Source organism: Gobio gobio (assembly GCF_949357685.1).
Source record: "Gobio gobio genome assembly, chromosome: 10".
NCBI classification, from domain to species: domain Eukaryota; kingdom Metazoa; phylum Chordata; class Actinopteri; order Cypriniformes; family Gobionidae; genus Gobio; species Gobio gobio.
The window spans coordinates 16,043,874-16,064,529 of NC_137116.1; the positions used below are offsets into that span (position 1 = coordinate 16,043,874).

At 38.0% G+C, this 20,656-nt stretch overlaps 1 protein-coding gene across 1 annotated transcript in view; it reads left to right on the plus strand.

Moving 5' to 3' along the window:
• Positions 1 to 4,177: 4,177 nt before the first annotated feature.
• Positions 4,178 to 20,656, plus strand: part of snx2 (sorting nexin 2) — a 41,634-nt gene continuing 25,155 nt past the window's right edge. The window contains exons 1-8 of the mRNA XM_079827970.1: positions 4,178 to 4,386; positions 5,692 to 5,791; positions 11,521 to 11,660; positions 11,731 to 11,800; positions 11,883 to 11,926; positions 12,809 to 12,950; positions 14,085 to 14,163; positions 18,628 to 18,703. Coding sequence (XP_079684096.1) covers positions 4,288 to 4,386; positions 5,692 to 5,791; positions 11,521 to 11,660; positions 11,731 to 11,800; positions 11,883 to 11,926; positions 12,809 to 12,950; positions 14,085 to 14,163; positions 18,628 to 18,703 — 750 coding nt within the window. The 5' untranslated portion in view covers positions 4,178 to 4,287. The remainder of the gene's footprint in view (positions 4,387 to 5,691; positions 5,792 to 11,520; positions 11,661 to 11,730; positions 11,801 to 11,882; positions 11,927 to 12,808; positions 12,951 to 14,084; positions 14,164 to 18,627; positions 18,704 to 20,656) is intronic.

A 20,656-nucleotide genomic window follows, 5' to 3' on the forward strand; every position in this document is an offset into this window, starting at 1 on the left:
GTTCTTACATACAGAGCAGGAAATATGTGAAGTATAAAAACATTAAAGTTTGATTCAGAAGCACATTTCTGCCACAAAAATAATAATAAAAAGTAAGGGCTGTCAAAAGATTAATCGCGATTAATCGCATTCAAAATAAAAGTTTGTGTTTACATAAAATATGTGTGTGTACTCTGTTAATTATTATTTATATATAATACACACACAAGCATGTATATGTTTAAGAAAAAAATATTATTTTTATATATAAAACATTTATATTCATATATATATATTACAGATTATATAAATGTATATACATGCAAATATTTCTTAAATATATACATGAATGTGTGTGTATTTATATATAAATAATAATTAACAGAGTACACACACATATATTATGTAAACACAAACTTTTATTTTGGATGCGATTAATCTTTTGACAGCCTTAACATTATGAGATCAAGAAATCGAAATTGTGACATTGTCATAATTTTGACTTTTTATGTGAATTTTGACACTTTATTTCAGACTTATCTCATAATTGTTACTGTCATTATATTGACTGTCATAATTATTAATTTTTAACCCCTTAAATGTCACCCCCCCCCCCCCTCCCTTTTTTTGAGAATATATGCAATTCAAGAAAGCTTTGGAATATAGACATAAATCTGTTTTTTATTTAGATTATTGCTGAAGTGAAAGCAATTTAAAATATGAAAGTCTGATAAAGTTATGGAAGTTTACATTTACTGTAAATGAAAAATACTGTACTAAATATTAATAAAAGATATATTTTACAAAAACATTTTACTTTAAAATTACTATAAAATCAAAGCCAAGTTTTGTTCCAGATTTGAAGTTGATATCACACAAATTGAAGTCCCCATGAGATGTTGTTTAGGCGTAATACCAAAAACATCCACCGGGAGTCACACACATTCCATTGATTGTTTTTTTGATGAAATTTCTGTCCAAATGTCACTTCCATCACAAAACTGTCCCCAAATATGAACCCTTGAGACTCAGACCTTTGTGACGATATGTGTTTTGTCAAGATTAGAAAATATTTTGATTATAAAGCAGTTATTATTAAATGTCGTAATATGAAACCTGACGCCGCCCACTAGGGGGAGGAGCCTGTTAGAAGGATTTAGAGTACCGTTTCCATGGTAACACAACGTCCGATTTCAAAACGGCTTTCACAGGATGAATTTTGAGTTCGTAAGCTTTCGACTAATTTATGATAATTACTCAAATATATGATACGAAAAAAAGAGCGGCAGGCGTCCCGCCAGCGGTGGCAGTTCATCACAATATCTACTTAGTGTGTCATAATGTTCACATAAAACGTCAAAATTATGACTAAAAAGTTATAATTGATATAATCGATATAATGACAAAAAGTCTTTCTGAAATAAAGTAATTTTTTTTTTAGATAAATATGACTCAATTTAGATTTCTTATTTCAGAATTATGACTGTTTATCATAACTTTGACTTTATGGTGTAATATTGACTCATAATTATAACTTTTTTAGTCACAATTTCTACTTTAAGTCAAAAGTAAACGGTGAAATTATGACAGGAAGTCAAAGTTCTGACTTGATAAAGTTAAATTATGATGACAAATGAGATTACAAAAGCGAAATTATGACGTATGTCATGATTATGACTGTCATAGTTTCAAACGTTTTAATTAATAATAAAACTTATGACAAGTATATTTTGACTTATGACTTTTTATTTCATTAATTTGATATCTCATAACTTTAACTTTTTTGTCATAATATTGCCTATAAATATTACATTTAGTCACAATTTCTACCTAAGTCATAATTTAGATTTATGTCATAAATATACATTGAATTAATTTTAAATTTACATGTACATTAAATTTACATCAAAATTCTACTTAAAAATAGAAATTGTGGTTTTAAGTCATAATTCTGACATAAAAAGTAATTCTGAAATAAGTCAAACATTTTGAGATAAGTCCATTTTATTTTTATATTATCTCATCATTTTGACTTTTTATGTCATAATATTGACTGTCATAACTATTTTGACTTGTCAAAAAGTTGTCATCATTTTCACAAAAAAAGGTGAAATTATGACTTTATAATGTGAAATTATGATATATTAATTAATAATACAACTTTTTTGTGACAAGTACATTTTGTCTTTATTTCAGAATTGTGACTTTTTATCTCAGTTAGATTTTTTAACTTATAATTTTAACTTTTTGTCATAATGTTATATTTAATTTAAACTTTTTATTCATAATTTATACTTTTTAAGTCAGAATTTCGACATAAATTTACGTCATAATTTTAAACAAACATAAAAAGTCGAAATTATGACTTCAGAAAGTTATGACAGTCATTCTGAAACAAAAAGTCAAAATTATGACTATGTCTTGATTATGACTCATAATTTCAAAGTTTTTAATTAATAATAAAACTTTTTATGTGATAATTATGACTTCAGTAAATTTCGACTTTGTTTCGAAATTGTGGTTTTAAGTCATAATTCTGCCTAAAAAGTCATTCTGAAATAAAGCAAACATTTTGAGATAGTCATAATTCTGAAATAAAAAATAAAAATGGACTTATCTCAAAATGTTTGCTTTATTTCAGAATGACTTTTTAGGCAGAATTATGACTTAAAACCACAATTTCGAAACAAAGTCGAAATTTACTGAAGTCATAATTATCACATAAAAAGTTTTATTATTAATTAAAATATCATAATTTCACATTATAAAGTCAGAATTTTGACTTTCTGTTATCATTTCACCTTTTATGTGAAAATTATTGAAATTGTGACTTAAAAGTAGAAATTGTGACTAAAAAGTTATACTTATGAGATAGTCATAATTCTGAAATAAAAAATAAAAATTGACTTATCTCATAAGTATAACTTTTTAGTCACAATTTCTACTTTTAAGTCACAATTTCAATAATTTTCACATAAAAGGTGAAATGATGACAGAAAGTCAAAATTCTGACTTTATAATGTGAAATTATGATATTTTAATTAATAATAAAACTTTTTATGTGACAAGTACATTTTGTCTTTATTTCAGAATTGTGACTTTTATCTGATTTAGATTTTTTAACTTATAAGTTTGACTTTTTGTCATAATATTGTATTTAATTATAACTTTTTGGTCATAATTTATACTTTTAAAGGTAGAATTTCAACATAAATTTACATCATCATTTTCACATTAAAAAGTCAAAATTCTTCTTAAAAAATAGAAATTGTGGTTTAAAGTCATAATTCTGACATAGAAAGTAATTCTGAAATAAAGAGTCACATTTTTTAGATAATTATTTTTATTTTAGAATTATGACTCATCTCATAATTTTGACGTTTGGCATAATATTGACTCTTATCATATTGACATATTGACTTTTTAGTCACAATTTCTACTTTTTAAGTCAGAATTTCGACATAAATTTACGTCATAATTTTAAATAAACATAAAAGTTGAAATTATGACTGTCTCGATTATGACTCAAAATTTCGAAGTTTTTAATTAATAATAAAACGTTTTATGTGATAATTATGACTTAAGTAAATTTTTACGTTATTTCAGAAATACGACTTTTTATCTCATTATTTTGACTTTAATATTGTATTTAATTATAATTTTTTAGTCACAATTTCTACTTTCTAAGTCATAATTTTTTACATACATTTACATCATAATTTTAAATAAACATAGAAGTCGAAATAAGTTATAATGACCAAAGAGTCATTCTGAAACAAAAAGTCAAAATTATGACTGTATGTATTGATTATGACTCATAATTTCGAACTTTTTAATTAATAATAAAACGTTTTATGTGATAATTATGACAAATAAATTTGGACTTTATTTCAGATAAATTATGACTTTTATCTCATTACTTTTTGTCATAATATTGTATTTAATTAAAACTTTTTAGTCACAATTTCATAATTTTGACACAAATGTAGGTCATAATTTTAAATAACCATAAAAAAGTCAAAATTATGACTTTATAAAGTTACATTAAGAGTCGATATCATGACATAAAAGTCTAAATGAATCCTCTAATTCGACTTTTGGTCCTAATTTCGATATACCGCTAATTAAAGCAGTTTCGCGCCAGTGTCTCGCGCGGATGCGCAGTGCTGGAGACCCGCCCGTCCTGCGCAGTGAGGGCGGAGCACGAGCCGCATGAAGCGCTTCTGTCATGAGACTCGGTCACATGACTGGCCTCAGCACACACTCATTCTGTCACTCTGAGACTTTATTCTGCTGTTATTGTTGAAGATGGCGGAGGACAGAGAGCCTCCACCGCTCTCCACCGCGGGCCTGACGGAGCCGGAGGACGGGGAGGATCTGTTCGTCAGCGCCGCGAGCAGAATGGAGGTGAGATTAAACCTGCGCGCGACGCTCGCGTTCCCGAGGCGCGTCGACACGCCCTTCTGCCCACAGGCGCTAATCAAAACCACTAATCAATGCTCGCCATCAGCGGAACATAATCGGCGTATTTACAGCGGATTCTGACAGATTTCATTGAATTTCATGAGCGAGTGGAGATGCTGAGCGCGCGTGCGCGACACGGGCTCCTTCTGCACATCAACACTGCGTCGCGTGAACGCAGAGCCTCGATATTATCATAAACAAACCTTCTGAATACAGGTGTGAGGTGTGTTTCTACTCAAACTAAAGATTAAAAGTGCCTCATTTTGTATATAAATTGTATTTTGGATGTTTTATTTCCACTAGTATGAAGTTATGGAAGCAAAACAATGGTTTGCCTGGTCATAATATGTGACCCTGGACCACAAAATCAGTCATAAGGGTACATTTTATGAAATTGAGATGCTGAAAGCTGAATAAATAACATTTCCATTGATGTGTGGTTTGTTATGACAATATATTTGGAATCTGAAGGTGCAAAAACATCTAAATATTGAGAAAATCTCCTTTAAAGTTGTCCAAATAAAGCCCTTAGCAATGTATATTACTACTAATAATAAATTTATGATATGAAAATGTACAAAATATCTTCATGGAACATGATTTTAACATCCTAATGATTGTTGGCATAAAAGAAAAGTATAATTTTGACCCATAAAATGATTGGCATATTCCTGTGAGATCATGACTGGTGTTACGCAGAGCCTCGATATTATCATAAATAAACCTTCTGAATACAGGTGTGAGGTTTTCTACTCAAACTAAAGATTAAAAGTGCATAAAATAAACACTTAAAATTGTATTTTGGATGTTTTTTTCCCACTAGTATGAAGTTATGGAAGCAAAACAATGGTTTGCCTGGTCATAATATGTGACCCTGGACCGCAAAATCAGTCATAAGTCAGTATATTTTATGAAATTGAGATGCTGAAAGCGGAATAAATAACATTTCCATTGATGTGTGGTTTGTTATGACAATATATTTGGAATCTGAAGGTGCAAAAACATCTAAATATTGAGAAAAATCTCCATAAACGCATGTTTCCGCGCGGTCATGTGATGTTGTGCTGATTTGCACCTGATCAGCAGATTCTGGACCGACAGGAAGTCCCTTCCTTCGCACTTCCTGTGCTTCCGGTCATGGGTTCGTCCTGTGAGCCCAACACGTTTACGACAGATGAGTGTGTGTGAACATTAACTTTAATGAGGACTCCGAGAACTCATTTCTGTGTGTGTGTGTGTGTGTCTCAGGCCAGTCCAGCGTCTCCAGAGGACGGAACCAGCACCAGCTCCAACGGGCCCAAACCGGAGCAGATCTTCCTGGACGAGGATCCGGACGACCTGTTCGCAGGTGTGTGAGCCTCATTTGCATATCTGAGAGAGCTCTGTTTCTATTGGCTCTCTGACTGACACAAACACAGCCCTTTAAAAGTGCTGTTATTCTGATCAGAAGTGACAGTAAAGACATCTATAATGTTACAAAAGATTATATTCTAGAAATATGAACTGATAATAATCATAAATGTGTGTTGATCATATGAGTGATTAGTGAAGGGTCATGTGACTCTGAAGACTGGAGTAATGATGATAAATCACAGGAATAAATTACACTTTACTATATATTCACATAGAGAACAGATGATCTACACTGGAGTGTGTGTGTGTGTGTGTGTGTGTGTGTGTGTGTGTGTGTGTGTGTGTGTGTGTGTGTACAGATGATCTACACTGGAGTGTGTGTGTGTGTGTGTGTGTGTGTGTGTGTGTGTGTGTGTGTGTACAGCTGATCTACACTGGAGTGTGTGTGTGTGTGTGTGTGTGTGTGTACAGCTGATCTACACTGGAGTGTGTGTGTGTGTGTGTGTGTGTGTGTGTGTGTACAGCTGATCTACACTGGAGTGTGTGTGTGTGTGTGTGTGTGTGTGTGTGTACAGCTGATCTACACTGGAGTGTGTGTGTGTGTGTGTGTGTGTGTGTGTGTGTGTGTGTGTGTGTGTGTGTACAGCTGATCTACACTGGAGTGTGTGTGTGTGTGTGTGTGTGTGTGTGTGTGTGTACAGCTGATCTACACTGGTGTGTGTGTGTGTGTGTGTGTGTGTGTGTGTGTGTGTGTGTGTGTGTGTGTGTGTGTGTGTGTGTGTGTGTGTGTGTGTGTGTGTGTGTGTGTGTGTGTGTGTGTGTGTGTACAGATGATCTACACTGGAGTGTGTGTGTGTGTGTGTGTGTGTGTGTGTACAGCTGATCTACCCTGGAGTGTGTGTGTGTGTGTGTGTGTGTGTACAGCTGATCTACACTGGAGGAATATTTATCTGTTTACTGGAGTTATGATCAGATTCATGAGACTCTCAGACACATTAACACATCTTTATTATTTCAAACTTTGCATAAACAGAAAATCTACAAACCAAGCTGGCATATTCCCTATAACTTTCCCTTTAAGTTATGAAGATCAAAACGCCCAGCTTTTAAAATGTTTTAAAACATATTTTCTTAGTTATGCAAACATTCCATTGTATCATTCTTCAAATATTATAGGAGTGTTACTCTTGAGTGTTCTCTGAGCGTTACTCTAGAGTGTTCTCTGAGTGTTACTCTAGAGTGTTCTCTGAGTGTTACTCTTGAGTGTTCTCTGAGTGTTACTCTTGAGTGTTCTCTGAGCGTTACTCTAGAGTGTTCTCTGAGCGTTACTTTTGAGTGTTCTCTGAGCGTTACTCTCGAGTGTTCTCTGAGCGTTACTCTTGAGTGTTCTCTGAGCGTTACTCTTGAGTGTTCTCTGAGTGTTACTCTTGAGTGTTCTCTGAGTGTTACTCTCGAGTGTTCTCTGAGTGTTACTCTTGAGTGTTCTCTGAGCGTTACTCTTGAGTGTTCTCTGAGTGTTACTCTTGAGTGTTCTCTGAGCGTTACTCTCGAGTCTTCTCTGAGCGTTACTCTTGAGTGTTCTCTGAGCGTTACTCTTGAGTGTTCTCTGAGCGTTACTCTTGAGTGTTCTCTGAGTGTTACTCTTGAGTGTTCTCTGAGTGTTACTCTTGAGTGTTCTCTGAGTGTTACTCTTGAGTGTTCTCTGAGTGTTACTCTTGAGTGTTCTCTGAGTGTTACTCTCGAATGTTCTCTGAGCGTTACTCTCGAGTGTTCTCTGAGTGTTACTCTAGAGTGTTCTCTGAGCGTTACTTTTGAGTGTTCTCTGAGCGTTACTCTCGAGTGTTCTCTGAGCGTTACTCTTGAGTGTTCTCTGAGCGTTACTCTTGAGTGTTCTCTGAGTGTTACTCTTGAGTGTTCTCTGAGTGTTACTCTCGAGTGTTCTCTGAGTGTTACTCTTGAGTGTTCTCTGAGCGTTACTCTTGAGTGTTCTCTGAGTGTTACTCTTGAGTGTTCTCTGAGCGTTACTCTCGAGTGTTCTCTGAGCGTTACTCTTGAGTGTTCTCTGAGCGTTACTCTTGAGTGTTCTCTGAGTGTTACTCTTGAGTGTTCTCTGAGTGTTACTCTTGAGTGTTCTCTGAGTGTTACTCTTGAGTGTTCTCTGAGTGTTACTCTTGAGTGTTCTCTGAGTGTTACTCTTGAGTGTTCTCTGAGTGTTACTCTTGAGTGTTCTCTGAGTGTTACTCTTGAGTGTTCTCTGAGTGTTACTCTCGAATGTTCTCTGAGCGTTACTCTCGAGTGTTCTCTGAGCGTTACTCTTGAGTGTTCTCTGAGCGTTACTCTTGAGTGTTCTCTGAGTGTTACTCTTGAGTGTTCTCTGAGTGTTACTCTCGAGTGTTCTCTGAGTGTTACTCTCGAGTGTTCTCTGAGTGTTACTCTTGAGTGTTCTCTGAGTGTTACTCTCGAGTGTTCTCTGAGCGTTACTCTTGAGTGTTCTCTGAGCGTTACTCTTGAGTGTTCTCTGAGCGTTACTCTTGAGTGTTCTCTGAGCGTTACTCTTGAGTGTTCTCTGAGCGTTACTCTTGAGTGTTCTCTGAGTGTTACTCTTGAGTGTTCTCTGAGCGTTACTCTTGAGTGTTCTCTGAGCGTTACTCTTGAGTGTTCTCTGAGTGTTACTCTTGAGTGTTCTCTGAGTGTTACTCTTGAGTGTTCTCTGAGTGTTACTCTCGAGTGTTCTCTGAGTGTTACACTCGAGTGTTCTCTGAGCGTTACTCTTGAGTGTTCTCTGAGTGTTACTCTTGAGTGTTCTCTGAGTGTTACTCTTGAATGTTCTCTGAGTGTTACTCTTGAGTGTTCTCTGAGCGTTACTCTCGAGTGTTCTCTGAGCGTTACTCTTGAGTGTTCTCTGAGCGTTACTCTTGAGTGTTCTCTGAGCGTTACTCTTGAGTGTTCTCTGAGTGTTACTCTTGAGTGTTCTCTGAGTGTTACTCTTGAATGTTCTCTGAGTGTTACTCTTGAGTGTTCTCTGAGCGTTACTCTCGAGTGTTCTCTGAGCGTTACTCTTGAGTGTTCTCTGAGCGTTACTCTTGAGTGTTCTCTGAGTGTTACTCTTGAGTGTTCTCTGAGTGTTACTCTTGAGTGTTCTCTGAGCGTTACTCTTGAGTCTTCTCTGAGTGTTACTCTTGAGTGTTCTCTGAGTGTTACTCTTGAGTGTTCTCTGAGCGTTACTTTTGAGTGTTCTCTGAGCGTTACTCTAGAGTGTTACTCTTGAGTCTTCTCTGAGTGTTACTCTTGAGTGTTCTCTGAGTGTTACTCTTGAGTGTTCTCTGAGCGTTACTTTTGAGTGTTCTCTGAGCGTTACTCTCGAGTGTTCTCTGAGTGTTACTCTCGAGTGTTCTCTGAGTGTTACTCTTGAGTGTTCTCTGAGTGTTACTCTTGAGTGTTCTCTGAGTGTTACTCTCGAGTGTTCTCTGAGTGTTACTCTCGAGTGTTCTCTGAGTGTTACTCTTGAGTGTTCTCTGAGTGTTACTCTCGAGTGTTCTCTGAGTGTTACTCTTGAGTGTTCTCTGAGTGTTACTCTTGAGTGTTCTCTGAGTGTTACTCTCGAGTGTTCTCTGAGTGTTACTCTTGAGTGTTCTCTGAGTGTTACTCTTGAGTGTTCTCTGAGCGTTACTTTTGAGTGTTCTCTGAGCGTTACTCTTGAGTGTTCTCTGAGTGTTACTCTTGAGTGTTCTCTGAGCGTTACTTTTGAGTGTTCTCTGAGCGTTACTTTTGAGTGTTCTCCGAGCGTTACTTTTGAGTGTTCTCCGAGCGTTACTTTTGAGTGTTCTCCGAGCGTTACTTTTGAGTGTTCTCTGAGCGTTACTTTTGAGTGTTCTCTGAGCGTTACTTTTGAGTGTTCTCTGAGTGTTACTCTTGAGTGTTCTCTGAGCGTTACTTTTGAGTGTTCTCTGAGCGTTACTTTTGAGTGTTCTCTGAGCGTTACTCTCGAGTGTTCTCTGAGTGTTACTCTTGAGTGTTCTCTGAGCGTTACTCTCGAGTGTTCTCTGAGCGTTACTCTCGAGTGTTCTCTGAGTGTTACTCTTGAGTGTTCTCTGAGTGTTACTCTTGAGTGTTCTCCGAGCGTTACTCTGAGTGTTCTCCGAGCGTTACTCTGAGTGTTCTCCGAGCGTTACTCTGAGTGTTCTCCGAGCGTTACTCTGAGTGTTCTCCGAGCGTTACTCTGAGTGTTCTCCGAGCGTTACTCTGAGTGTTCTCCGAGCGTTACTCTGAGTGTTCTCCGAGCGTTACTTTGAGTGTTCTCCGAGTGTTACTCTTGAGTGTTCTCTGAGTGTTACTCTTGAGTGTTCTCTGAGCGTTACTCTTGAGTGTTCTCTGAGTGTTACTCTTGAGTGTTCTCTGAGCGTTACTCTCGAGTCTTCTCTGAGCGTTACTCTTGAGTGTTCTCTGAGCGTTACTCTTGAGTGTTCTCTGAGCGTTACTCTTGAGTGTTCTCTGAGTGTTACTCTTGAGTGTTCTCCGAGCGTTACTCTGAGTGTTCTCCGAGCGTTACTCTGAGTGTTCTCCGAGCGTTACTCTGAGTGTTCTCCGAGCGTTACTCTGAGTGTTCTCCGAGCGTTACTCTGAGTGTTCTCCGAGCGTTACTCTGAGTGTTCTCCGAGCGTTACTCTGAGTGTTCTCAGAGCGTTACTCTTGAGTGTTCTCCGAGCGTTACTCTTGAGTGTTCTCTGAGCGTTACTCTGAGTGTTCTCCGAGCGTTACTCTGAGTGTTCTCCGAGCGTTACTCTTGAGTGTTCTCCGAGCGTTACTCTTGAGTGTTCTCCGAGCGTTACTCTTGAGTGTTCTCCGAGCGTTACTCTTGAGTGTTCTCCGAGCGTTACTCTTGAGTGTTCTCCGAGCGTTACTCTTGAGTGTTCTCCGAGCGTTACTCTTGAGTGTTCTCCGAGCGTTACTCTTGAGTGTTCTCCGAGCGTTACTCTTGAGTGTTCTCCGAGCGTTACTCTTGAGTGTTCTCCGAGCGTTACTCTTGAGTGTTCTCCGAGCGTTACTCTTGAGTGTTCTCTGAGCGTTACTCTGAGTGTTCTCCGAGCGTTACTCTTGAGTGTTCTCCGAGCGTTACTCTTGAGTGTTCTCCGAGCGTTACTCTTGAGTGTTCTCCGAGCGTTACTCTTGAGTGTTCTCCGAGCGTTACTCTTGAGTGTTCTCCGAGCGTTACTCTTGAGTGTTCTCCGAGCGTTACTCTTGAGTGTTCTCCGAGCGTTACTCTTGAGTGTTCTCCGAGCGTTACTCTTGAGTGTTCTCCGAGCGTTACTCTTGAGTGTTCTCCGAGCGTTACTCTTGAGTGTTCTCCGAGCGTTACTCTTGAGTGTTCTCCGAGCGTTACTCTTGAGTGTTCTCCGAGCGTTACTCTTGAGTGTTCTCTGAGCGTTACTCTTGAGTGTTCTCCGAGCGTTACTCTTGAGTGTTCTCCGAGCGTTACTCTTGAGTGTTCTCCGAGCGTTACTCTTGAGTGTTCTCTGAGCGTTACTCTTGAGTGTTCTCCGAGCGTTACTCTTGACGTGTTTTGAGAATATTATTAAAGTCCAGATAACTTTAAACAAACGTTCTATTCGCATGACTGGAGGAATGTTTGTTCATAACGTTGAGAGAACCTTGCCAGAACGTTCCCTGCTCGCTGTGAGTGTGGTCCAGGTCTGATGAGCTGAATGTGTTCTTCTTCTCCTTCAGAAGCGACAGAGGAAGTTTCGCTGGACAGTCCTGAGCGTCAGCCAATCCTGTCAGACGGGCCGTCTCCCGCCATCACTCCGGTCACGCCCACAGCCATCATCGACCCGCGGGTGGACCTGTTCGACCAATCGCAGGACGAGGTGAAGTGCCCTAACGCCACATGTGTCTGTCTGATCTCATGCCTGTCTCACACAACCCCTCTTCCTCCAGGATGAAGATGAAGAGGAGAGCAGGGACACGTTTGACGTGCAGATATCCGTGTCCGACCCGGAGAAAGTCGGTAAGGAGTTTTTCATGATGTTTGCGATCAATTTCCGACTCTCATTTTCTCATTTGTTTTGTTTTATGTGTTTGTTCTCCAGGCGATGGCATGAACGCGTACATGGTGTATAAAGTGACGACCAAGGTGAGAAATCTGGGTCTTCAGCTGAGAGTCCGAGGCTCTGTGGCCAGTGTTAATTTGTTCACAAATAATTTTCATCATAATTTTCGTCAACAACCTTTTTTCACTGACGAAAACGAGACGATAACTAAATAAAAACTAGTGTTGGATGACAAAAACTATGAGGAAAATCAACTTCGTCAACAAATAAAAACGAGAGGACAATGTTAGTGAGGGTGGATTAGGGCAGAGATCTGGACTTGAATGAGCTCCTGCAACTGCAATAGAGGCGCATTTCAAAATAAGAGTCCTGGTGCATTTCCAGCTTGTTTATAATTAAAAGTCACGCATTATATATTCGTTTTTGCGAACACAATAAACTGTATTTAATATAATTCCCATTTAATTCATAGTCAGGAGGAAAGACCAGTATTAGACACATATTCAATAAAGTATCAGGGTTATAATAGTTCACTAAAACCATTAAAAAAAACTTTGTTACTTGAAATTAAATAAATGTTAACTGAAATTAAAAAAATTAAATAAACTTATTTGAAGCTTTAGCTTAACCTGATATGGCCTACTGACTAAAAAAGAAATACAAAGTTATAAAAACTATATAGATGTTTTTAAAAACAAACAAAAAAGTTAATTGAGCTGTCCTTTTAATGTCAAAAACAAAATGTCAGTTAAAGTGACAGTCGGTTATGTGACGCTTAAATGCTTAATGTATTACAATTTAACTAAACTCATTCGATTTTAGGAGACTAAAACTAAAAACAATTCAGGCGACTAAAATATGACTAAAACTAAATGGCATTTTTGTCAAAAGACTGACTAAAACTAAATCTAAATATGCTGTCAGAATAAGCCCTGGCTCTGAATCGTCTGTGTGTGTTTCTCTAGACCAGCCTGTCCATATTCAGCAGAGACGAGGTTTCCGTCAAGAGGCGCTTCAGTGATTTCCTGGGCTTGCACAGCAAATTAGCCTCCAAGTACCTGCACATCGGCTACATTGTGCCTCCAGCGCCAGAGAAAAGCCTTGTGGGTAAGATCTGCACGTGCAGCGATGATCTGAGCGATGATCTGAGCGGTGATCTGAGCGATGATCTGAGCGATGATCTGAGCGATGATCTCAGCGGTGATCTGAGCGATGATCTGAGCGATGATCTGAGCGATGATCTCAGCGATGATCTGAGCGATGATCTGAGCGATGATCTCAGCGGTGATCTGAGCGATGATCTGAGCGGTGATCTCAGCGATGATCTGAGCGATGATCTGAGCGATGATCTGAGCGATGATCTGAGCGATGATCTGAGCGATGATCTGAGCGATGATCTGAGCGATGATCTCAGCGGTGATCTGAGCGATGATCTGAGCGGTGATCTCAGCGATGATCTGAGCGATGATCTGAGCGATGATCTGAGCGATGATCTCAGCGATGATCTGAGCGATGATCTCAGCGATGATCTGAGCGTGATCTCTGCGATGATCTGAGCGTGATCTCTGCGATGATCTGAGCGTGATCTCTGCGATGATCTGAGCGTGATCTCTGCGATGATCTGAGCGTGATCTCTGCGATGATCTGAGCGTGATCTCAGCGATGATCTGAGCGTGATCTCAGCGATGATCTGAGCGTGATCTCAGCGATGATCTGAGCGATGATCTCAGCGATGATCTGAGCGATGATCTGAGCGTGATCTGAGCGTGATCTGAGCGATGATCTGAGCGTGATCTGAGCGATGATCTGAGCGTGATCTGAGCGATGATCTGAGCGTGATCTCAGCGATGATCTGAGCGATGATCTCAGCGATGATCTGAGCGATGATCTGAGCGTGATCTGAGCGATGATCTGAGCGTGATCTGAGCGATGATCTGAGCGTGATCTCAGCGATGATCTGAGCGATGATCTCAGCGATGATCTGAGCGATGATCTCAGCGATGATCTGAGCGATGATCTCAGCGATGATCTGAGCGATGATCTCAGCGATGATCTGAGCGATGATCTGAGCGTGATCTGAGCGATGATCTGAGCGTGATCTCAGCGATGATCTGAGCGATGATCTGAGCGATGATCTGAGCGATGATCTCAGCGGTGATCTGAGCGATGATCTGAGCGTGATCTCTGCGATGATCTCAGCGATGATCTGAGGGTCCTGATCAGCTCATGTGTGCCTTTCAGGAATGACGAAGGTCAAGGTGGGAAAAGAGGATCTGTCATCAGTGGAGTTCGTGGAGAAGAGAAGATCTGCTTTGGAAAGGTATTTCAAAGAGTTAATACATGAACATTCAAAATAAATATTTTAATATCACTATTTTTAATTCATAATAATAATGTAATTAATAATAAATCCATATTTTAATATAATATTTTTAAGTGATAATAATTAATTATATATATATATATATAAAATATATTTGTATTTATTTATTTATTTTTTAATTAAAATGACTAAAAATAAATCTTTGAAAATTATATTTCAAACAAATAATACATAGATATTAATATAAACACTTTAAAACAATATTTTAAGTATTAATAATTAATTCAATAAATCAAATTTTTTTATTAAAAAACAATTAGAATTAATATAAATAAATCTGCTTTGGAAAGGTATTTCAAAGAGTTGATACATAAACATTAAAAATAAATATTATTATATCACTATTTTTAATTAATAATAACTCAAGTAACTAAATATAAAAATAATTAAAATAATACATTTAAAATTAATTAAAATAAATCTGCTTTGGAAAGGTGTTTCAAATAAATAAATATTTTAAAATATTTTTAAGTAATAATAATTAATTAAATACATTTGACAAAATAATAAAAAAAATCTATTAAATTTAATAAAATAAATCTGCATTGGAAAGGCATTTCAAATAAATAATAAATAAATATTTTAATATAATATTTTAAGTAATAATTAATTAAATCTTTTTAAAAAATTTTAATTAAAATTAATACAAATAAATCTTTTGAAATAAATTTCAAATAAATAATACATAGATATTAAAATAAACACTTTACAACAATATTTTAAGTATTAATAATTAATTTAATTAAAAAAAAAAAAACATACGGAATTAATAAAATAAATCTGCTTTGGAAAGGCATTTCAACACTGAAAAAACAGGAAAACACATGTTGTCCAATTTACTTAAGCGTATTATTTGTGATCTACGCAACAAATTTGTGTTTCTCTTCTAAACATGATTTCATTGCTTTCGATTAATGTAATTCTCTAAAATGTGCAATCTACGAGATTAATTATTTGGGGTGAATGTGAACCAATTAAGTACTCGAAAATGATTTTTGCTGAAACTGTAGTTCCCAGCATGCTTTGCTCGGGACTTGACGACTAGAGTAAAAGTGTTGAAAGTAAGTGTTATTTTATGTGTTTTTGAGCAAAATGAGAAAAAGACTTTATATTGTTTATTAGTGTTTAATGTTTAATTATGTTGGAATTATTCAAACCATTTAAATTACACTGGGTTACCATAGATATATACATATATGATGTGCTATTGCTGGCCAATATAATGAAAGCTACTGAGTACTGTATTATAGATCAGTCAAGTGACAACAAAAATATACAAAAATAAACATGTGTTTTGATTAAAGATGCAGGGTCTCAAGCCCCGTGTGCACCACTGTTGTTAGGGAGACTACTCAATTCGGTTACTTAAAAATTACTTAATTCCATTATGTTGAAATTATGTGAACAAATTATGTTTGTTTAACTTAATTGAATCATGTGGAACCGATGTACATGATTAAATCATGTAAATCCAACACACCATTTTTTTCAGTGAAAGAGTTAATACATAAAGATTAAAATAATACAAAGCAGATTTCTGTTTGTTGTACATCAGATACAGATAAATTAATACCATACTCATACAATACTCATACCGTCTCTATTCATTATTACGCTGTGGTTTTTACTTACTGCAAAGGTATTCAAATATATGCTATAACGGTTGAGTTTCTGAGCTACTTCAGTGACTTTACTTTAGTCACAGGACGGCGTTGACACTGTGTTTCTGCTGCTCCTCTGCGCGATCATCACGCGGCGCAGGTGAAAGATCTGCCTTCAGGGCGCGCGCGCGTGTTGTCAGAGACACGGCTCGGCTCTCTGTGTCCCAGAAAGAAGCTGAACTCTGAACGGATACGTATTGTTGTTTTTTCAATAGTGCATAATCGCTTTAAATGTTGAAACGGGCAAGCCCTAAACGCATACTTGACAAACTTTATGAGCACGAAAGTGAAAGCGGCTTCGGGACTTGCGCGCTAACGCCGTCTAAGGCCTTGGGAAAGCATTTCAAAGAATTAATACATAAATATTAAATTAAATATTGTAATTTTTTTTAACTAATAATAATAAATAAATAAGTGTAATAATAATTCAAACAAATACATTTAAAATTAATTATAATTAATCTGCTTTAGAAAGGTATTTCAAAGAAATAATAAATAGATATTTTAATAGAATTTTTAAAGTGATAAAATATAAAATATTTAAAAAATATAAAAAATCTGTTAAAATTAATTGGAAGGATATTTCAAATAATGAATACATGTATATTAAAATAAATATTGTATTTTTTTATTTTTTTTAAATAATTAATAAAAATATGAATATAATAATAATTAAAATAATTAATAATAATAAATTCTTTGTCATTTTTATTTGTGAAAATATGAATTGTTAATAATAAAACAATGAATACATCAATATTAAAATTAAATAAATTAAAATGTATAATTTCAAATAAATAGTGTATTTTGTCATGTAATAGTGATTATCTAGTGAAATCGAGCGTCATGGTCGTGAGTCTCTCGCTCTCTCTCGCTCTCTCGTTCTCTCGCTCTCTCGTTCTCTCACTCTCTCGTTCTCTCGTTCTCTCGCTCTCTCGTTCTCTCGCTCTCTCGTTCTCTCGCTCTCTCGTTCTCTCGCTCTCTCGCTCTCTCGTTCTCTCGCTCTCTCGTTCTCTCGCTCTCTCGTTCTCTCGCTCTCTCGCTCTCTCTCGCTCTCTCGTTCTCTCGCTCTCGCTCTCTCTCGCTCTCTCGTTCTCTCGCTCTCTCGTTCTCTCTCTCTCTCTCTCGTTCTCTCGCTCTCTCTCTCTCTCGTTCTCTCGCTCTCTCATTCTCTCGTTAGCAGCATTAGATAAACCCTGATGCTCGAGCGGAGGACGTTTGCTCTCTCGTTCTCTCGCTCTCTTGCTCTGTCGTTCTCTCTCTCTCTCTCTCTCGTTCTCTCGCTCTCTCGTTCTCTCGTTAGCAGCATTAGATAAACCCTGATGCTCGAGCGGAGGACGTTTGCTCTCTCGTTCTCTCGCTCTCTTGCTCTGTCGTTCTCTCTCTCTCTCTCTCTCTCTCTCGTTCTCTCGTTCTCTCGCTCTCTCGTTCTCTCGCTCTCTCGTTCTCTCGCTCTCTCGTTCTCTCGCTCTCTTGCTCTGTCGTTCTCTCTCTCTCTCTCTCTCTCGTTCTCTCGTTCTCTCGCTCTGTCGTTCTCTCTCTCTCTCGTTCTCTCGCTCTCTCGTTAGCAGCATTAGATAAACCCTGATGCTCGAGCGGAGGACGTTTGCTCTCTTGTTCTCTCGCTCTCTTGCTCTGTCGTTCTCTCTCTCTCTCGTTCTCTCGCTCTGTCGTTCTCTCTCTCTCTCGTTCTCTCGCTCTCTCGTTAGCAGCATTAGATAAACCCTGATGCTCGAGCGGAGGACATTTGCTCTCTCGTTCTCTCGCTCTCTCGTTCTCTCGCTCTCTCGTTCTCTCGCTCTCTCGTTCTCTCGCTCTCTCGTTCTCTCGCTCTCTCGTTCTCTCGCTCTCTCGTTAGCAGCATTAGATAAACCCTGATGCTCGAGCGGAGGACGTTTGCTCTCTCGTTCTCTCGCTCTCTCGTTCTCTCGCTCTCTCGTTCTCTCGCTCTCTCGTTCTCTCGCTCTCTCTCGTTCTCTCGCTCTCTCGTTCTCTCGCTCTCTCGTTAGCAGCATTAGATAAACCCTGATGCTCGAGCGGAGGACGTTTGCTCTCTCGTTCTCTCGCTCTCTCGTTCTCTCGCTCTCTCGTTCTCTCGTTCTCTCGTTAGCAGCATTAGATAAACCCTGATGCTCGAGCGGAGGACGTTTGCTCTCTCGTTCTCTCGCTCTCTCGTTCTCTCGCTCTCTCTCGCTCTCGCTCTCTCTCGCTCTCTCGTTCTCTCGCTCTCTCGTTCTCTCTCTCTCTCTCTCGTTCTCTCGCTCTCTCTCTCTCTCGTTCTCTCGCTCTCTCGTTCTCTCGTTAGCAGCATTAGATAAACCCTGATGCTCGAGCGGAGGACGTTTGCTCTCTTGTTCTCTCGCTCTCTTGCTCTGTCGTTCTCTCTCTCTCTCGTTCTCTCGCTCTCTCGTTCTCTCTCTCTCTCTCTCGTTCTCTCTCTCTCTCTCTCGTTCTCTCGTTCTCTCGTTAGCAGCATTAGATAAACCCTGATGCTCGAGCGGAGGACGTTTGCTCTGTCAGCGAGAGATGGTTTTGCACAAACTGATGAATCGAATAAAAATTACAGTTCAGAGGCGCTGGCATTCTGTGCCCTTTTTATCAGGCGTCTGAGTGACATGAAGGTCAGCGGATCGGTCAGCGGCGCGTCTGTTAAAGAACTGATCCTGATGTGTGTGTGTGTGTGTGTGTGTGTGTGTGTGTGTGTGTGTGTGTGTGTGTGTGTGTGTGTGTGTGTGTGCAGGTATCTGATGAGGACCGTCAAACACCCGGCGCTGCTCAAAGATCCCGACGTCCTGCAGTTTCTGGAGAGTTCAGAGGTACAAACTACCATCATTCTCAAAATCTGCTTCTCCACGTCTCCAAGTGTGTGTAGTTATGATGTGTGTAGTTTACTCTGATGTGTATTAAGTGTGTGTAGTTATGATGTGTTTGTAGTTTACTCAGTAAACTACAATCACATCATAACTACACACAGAGTAAACTACAAACACATACACATCAGAGTAAACTACACACATCATAACTACACACAGAGTAAACTACACACATCATAACTACACACAGAGTAAACTACAAACACATACACATCAGAGTAAACTACACACATCATAACTACACACACTTAATACACACAGAGTAAACTACACACACATACACATCCACACATCATAACTACACACACTTAATACACACAGAGTAAACTACACACACACACATCATAACTACACACACTTAATACACACAGAGTAAACTACACACACACATCATAACTACACACACTTAATACACAGAGTAAACTACACACATCATAACTACACACACTTAATACACACAGAGTAAACTACACACACACACACACATCATAACTACACACACTTAATACACACAGAGTAAACTACACACACACATCATAACTACACACACTTAATACACAGAGTAAACTACACACACACACATAACTACACACACTTAATACACAGAGTAAACTACACACACATCATAACTACACACACTTAATATACACAGAGTAAACTACACACACACACACACATCATAACTACACACACTTAATATACACAGAGTAAACTACACACACACACACACATCATAACTACACACACTTAATACACACAGAGTAAACTACACACACACATCATAACTACACACACTTAATACACAGAGTAAACTACACACACACACATAACTACACACACTTAATACACAGAGTAAACTACACACACATCATAACTACACACACTTAATACACACAGAGTAAACTACAAACACATCATAACTACACACACTTAATACACACAGAGTAAACTACACACACACATCATAACTACACACACTTAATACACACGGAGTAAACTACACACACACACACATAACTACACACACTTAATACACAGAGTAAACTACACACACATCATAACTACACACACTTAATATACACAGAGTAAACTACACACACATCATAACTACACACACTTAATACACACAGAGTAAACTACACACACACATCATAACTACACACACTTAATACACACGGAGTAAACTACACACACACACATAACTACACACACTTAATACACAGAGTAAACTACACACACATCATAACTACACACACTTAATACACACGGAGTAAACTACACACACATAACTACACACAGTGTGTATGAAGTGTGTGTAGTTTACTCTGTGTGTGTATGAAGTGTGTGTAGTTTACTCTGTGTGTGTAGTTTACTCTGTGTGTGTGTATGAAGTGTGTGTAGTTTACTCTGTGTATGTAGTGTGTGTAGTTTACTCTGTGTGTGTGTATGAAGTGTGTGTAGTTTACTCTGTGTGTGTATGTAGTGTGTGTAGTTTACTCTGTGTGTGTATGAAGTGTGTGTAGTTTACTCTGTGTGTGTATTAAGTGTGTGTAGTTTACTCTGTGTGTGTATTAAGTGTGTGTAGTTTACTCTGTGTGTGTATGAAGTGTGTGCAGTTTACTCTGTGTGTGTATGAAGTGTGTGCAGTTTACTCTGTGTGTGTGTGAAGTGTGTGTAGTTTACTCTGTGTGTGTATGAAGTGTGTGTAGTTTACTCTGTGTGTGTATGAAGTGTGTGTAGTTTACTCTGTGTGTGTGTATGAAGTGTGTGTAGTTTACTCTGTGTGTGTGTATGAAGTTGTGTAGTTTACTCTGTGTGTGTGTATGAAGTGTGTGTAGTTTACTCTGTGTGTGTATGAAGTGTGTGTAGTTTACTCTGTGTGTGTATGTAGTGTGT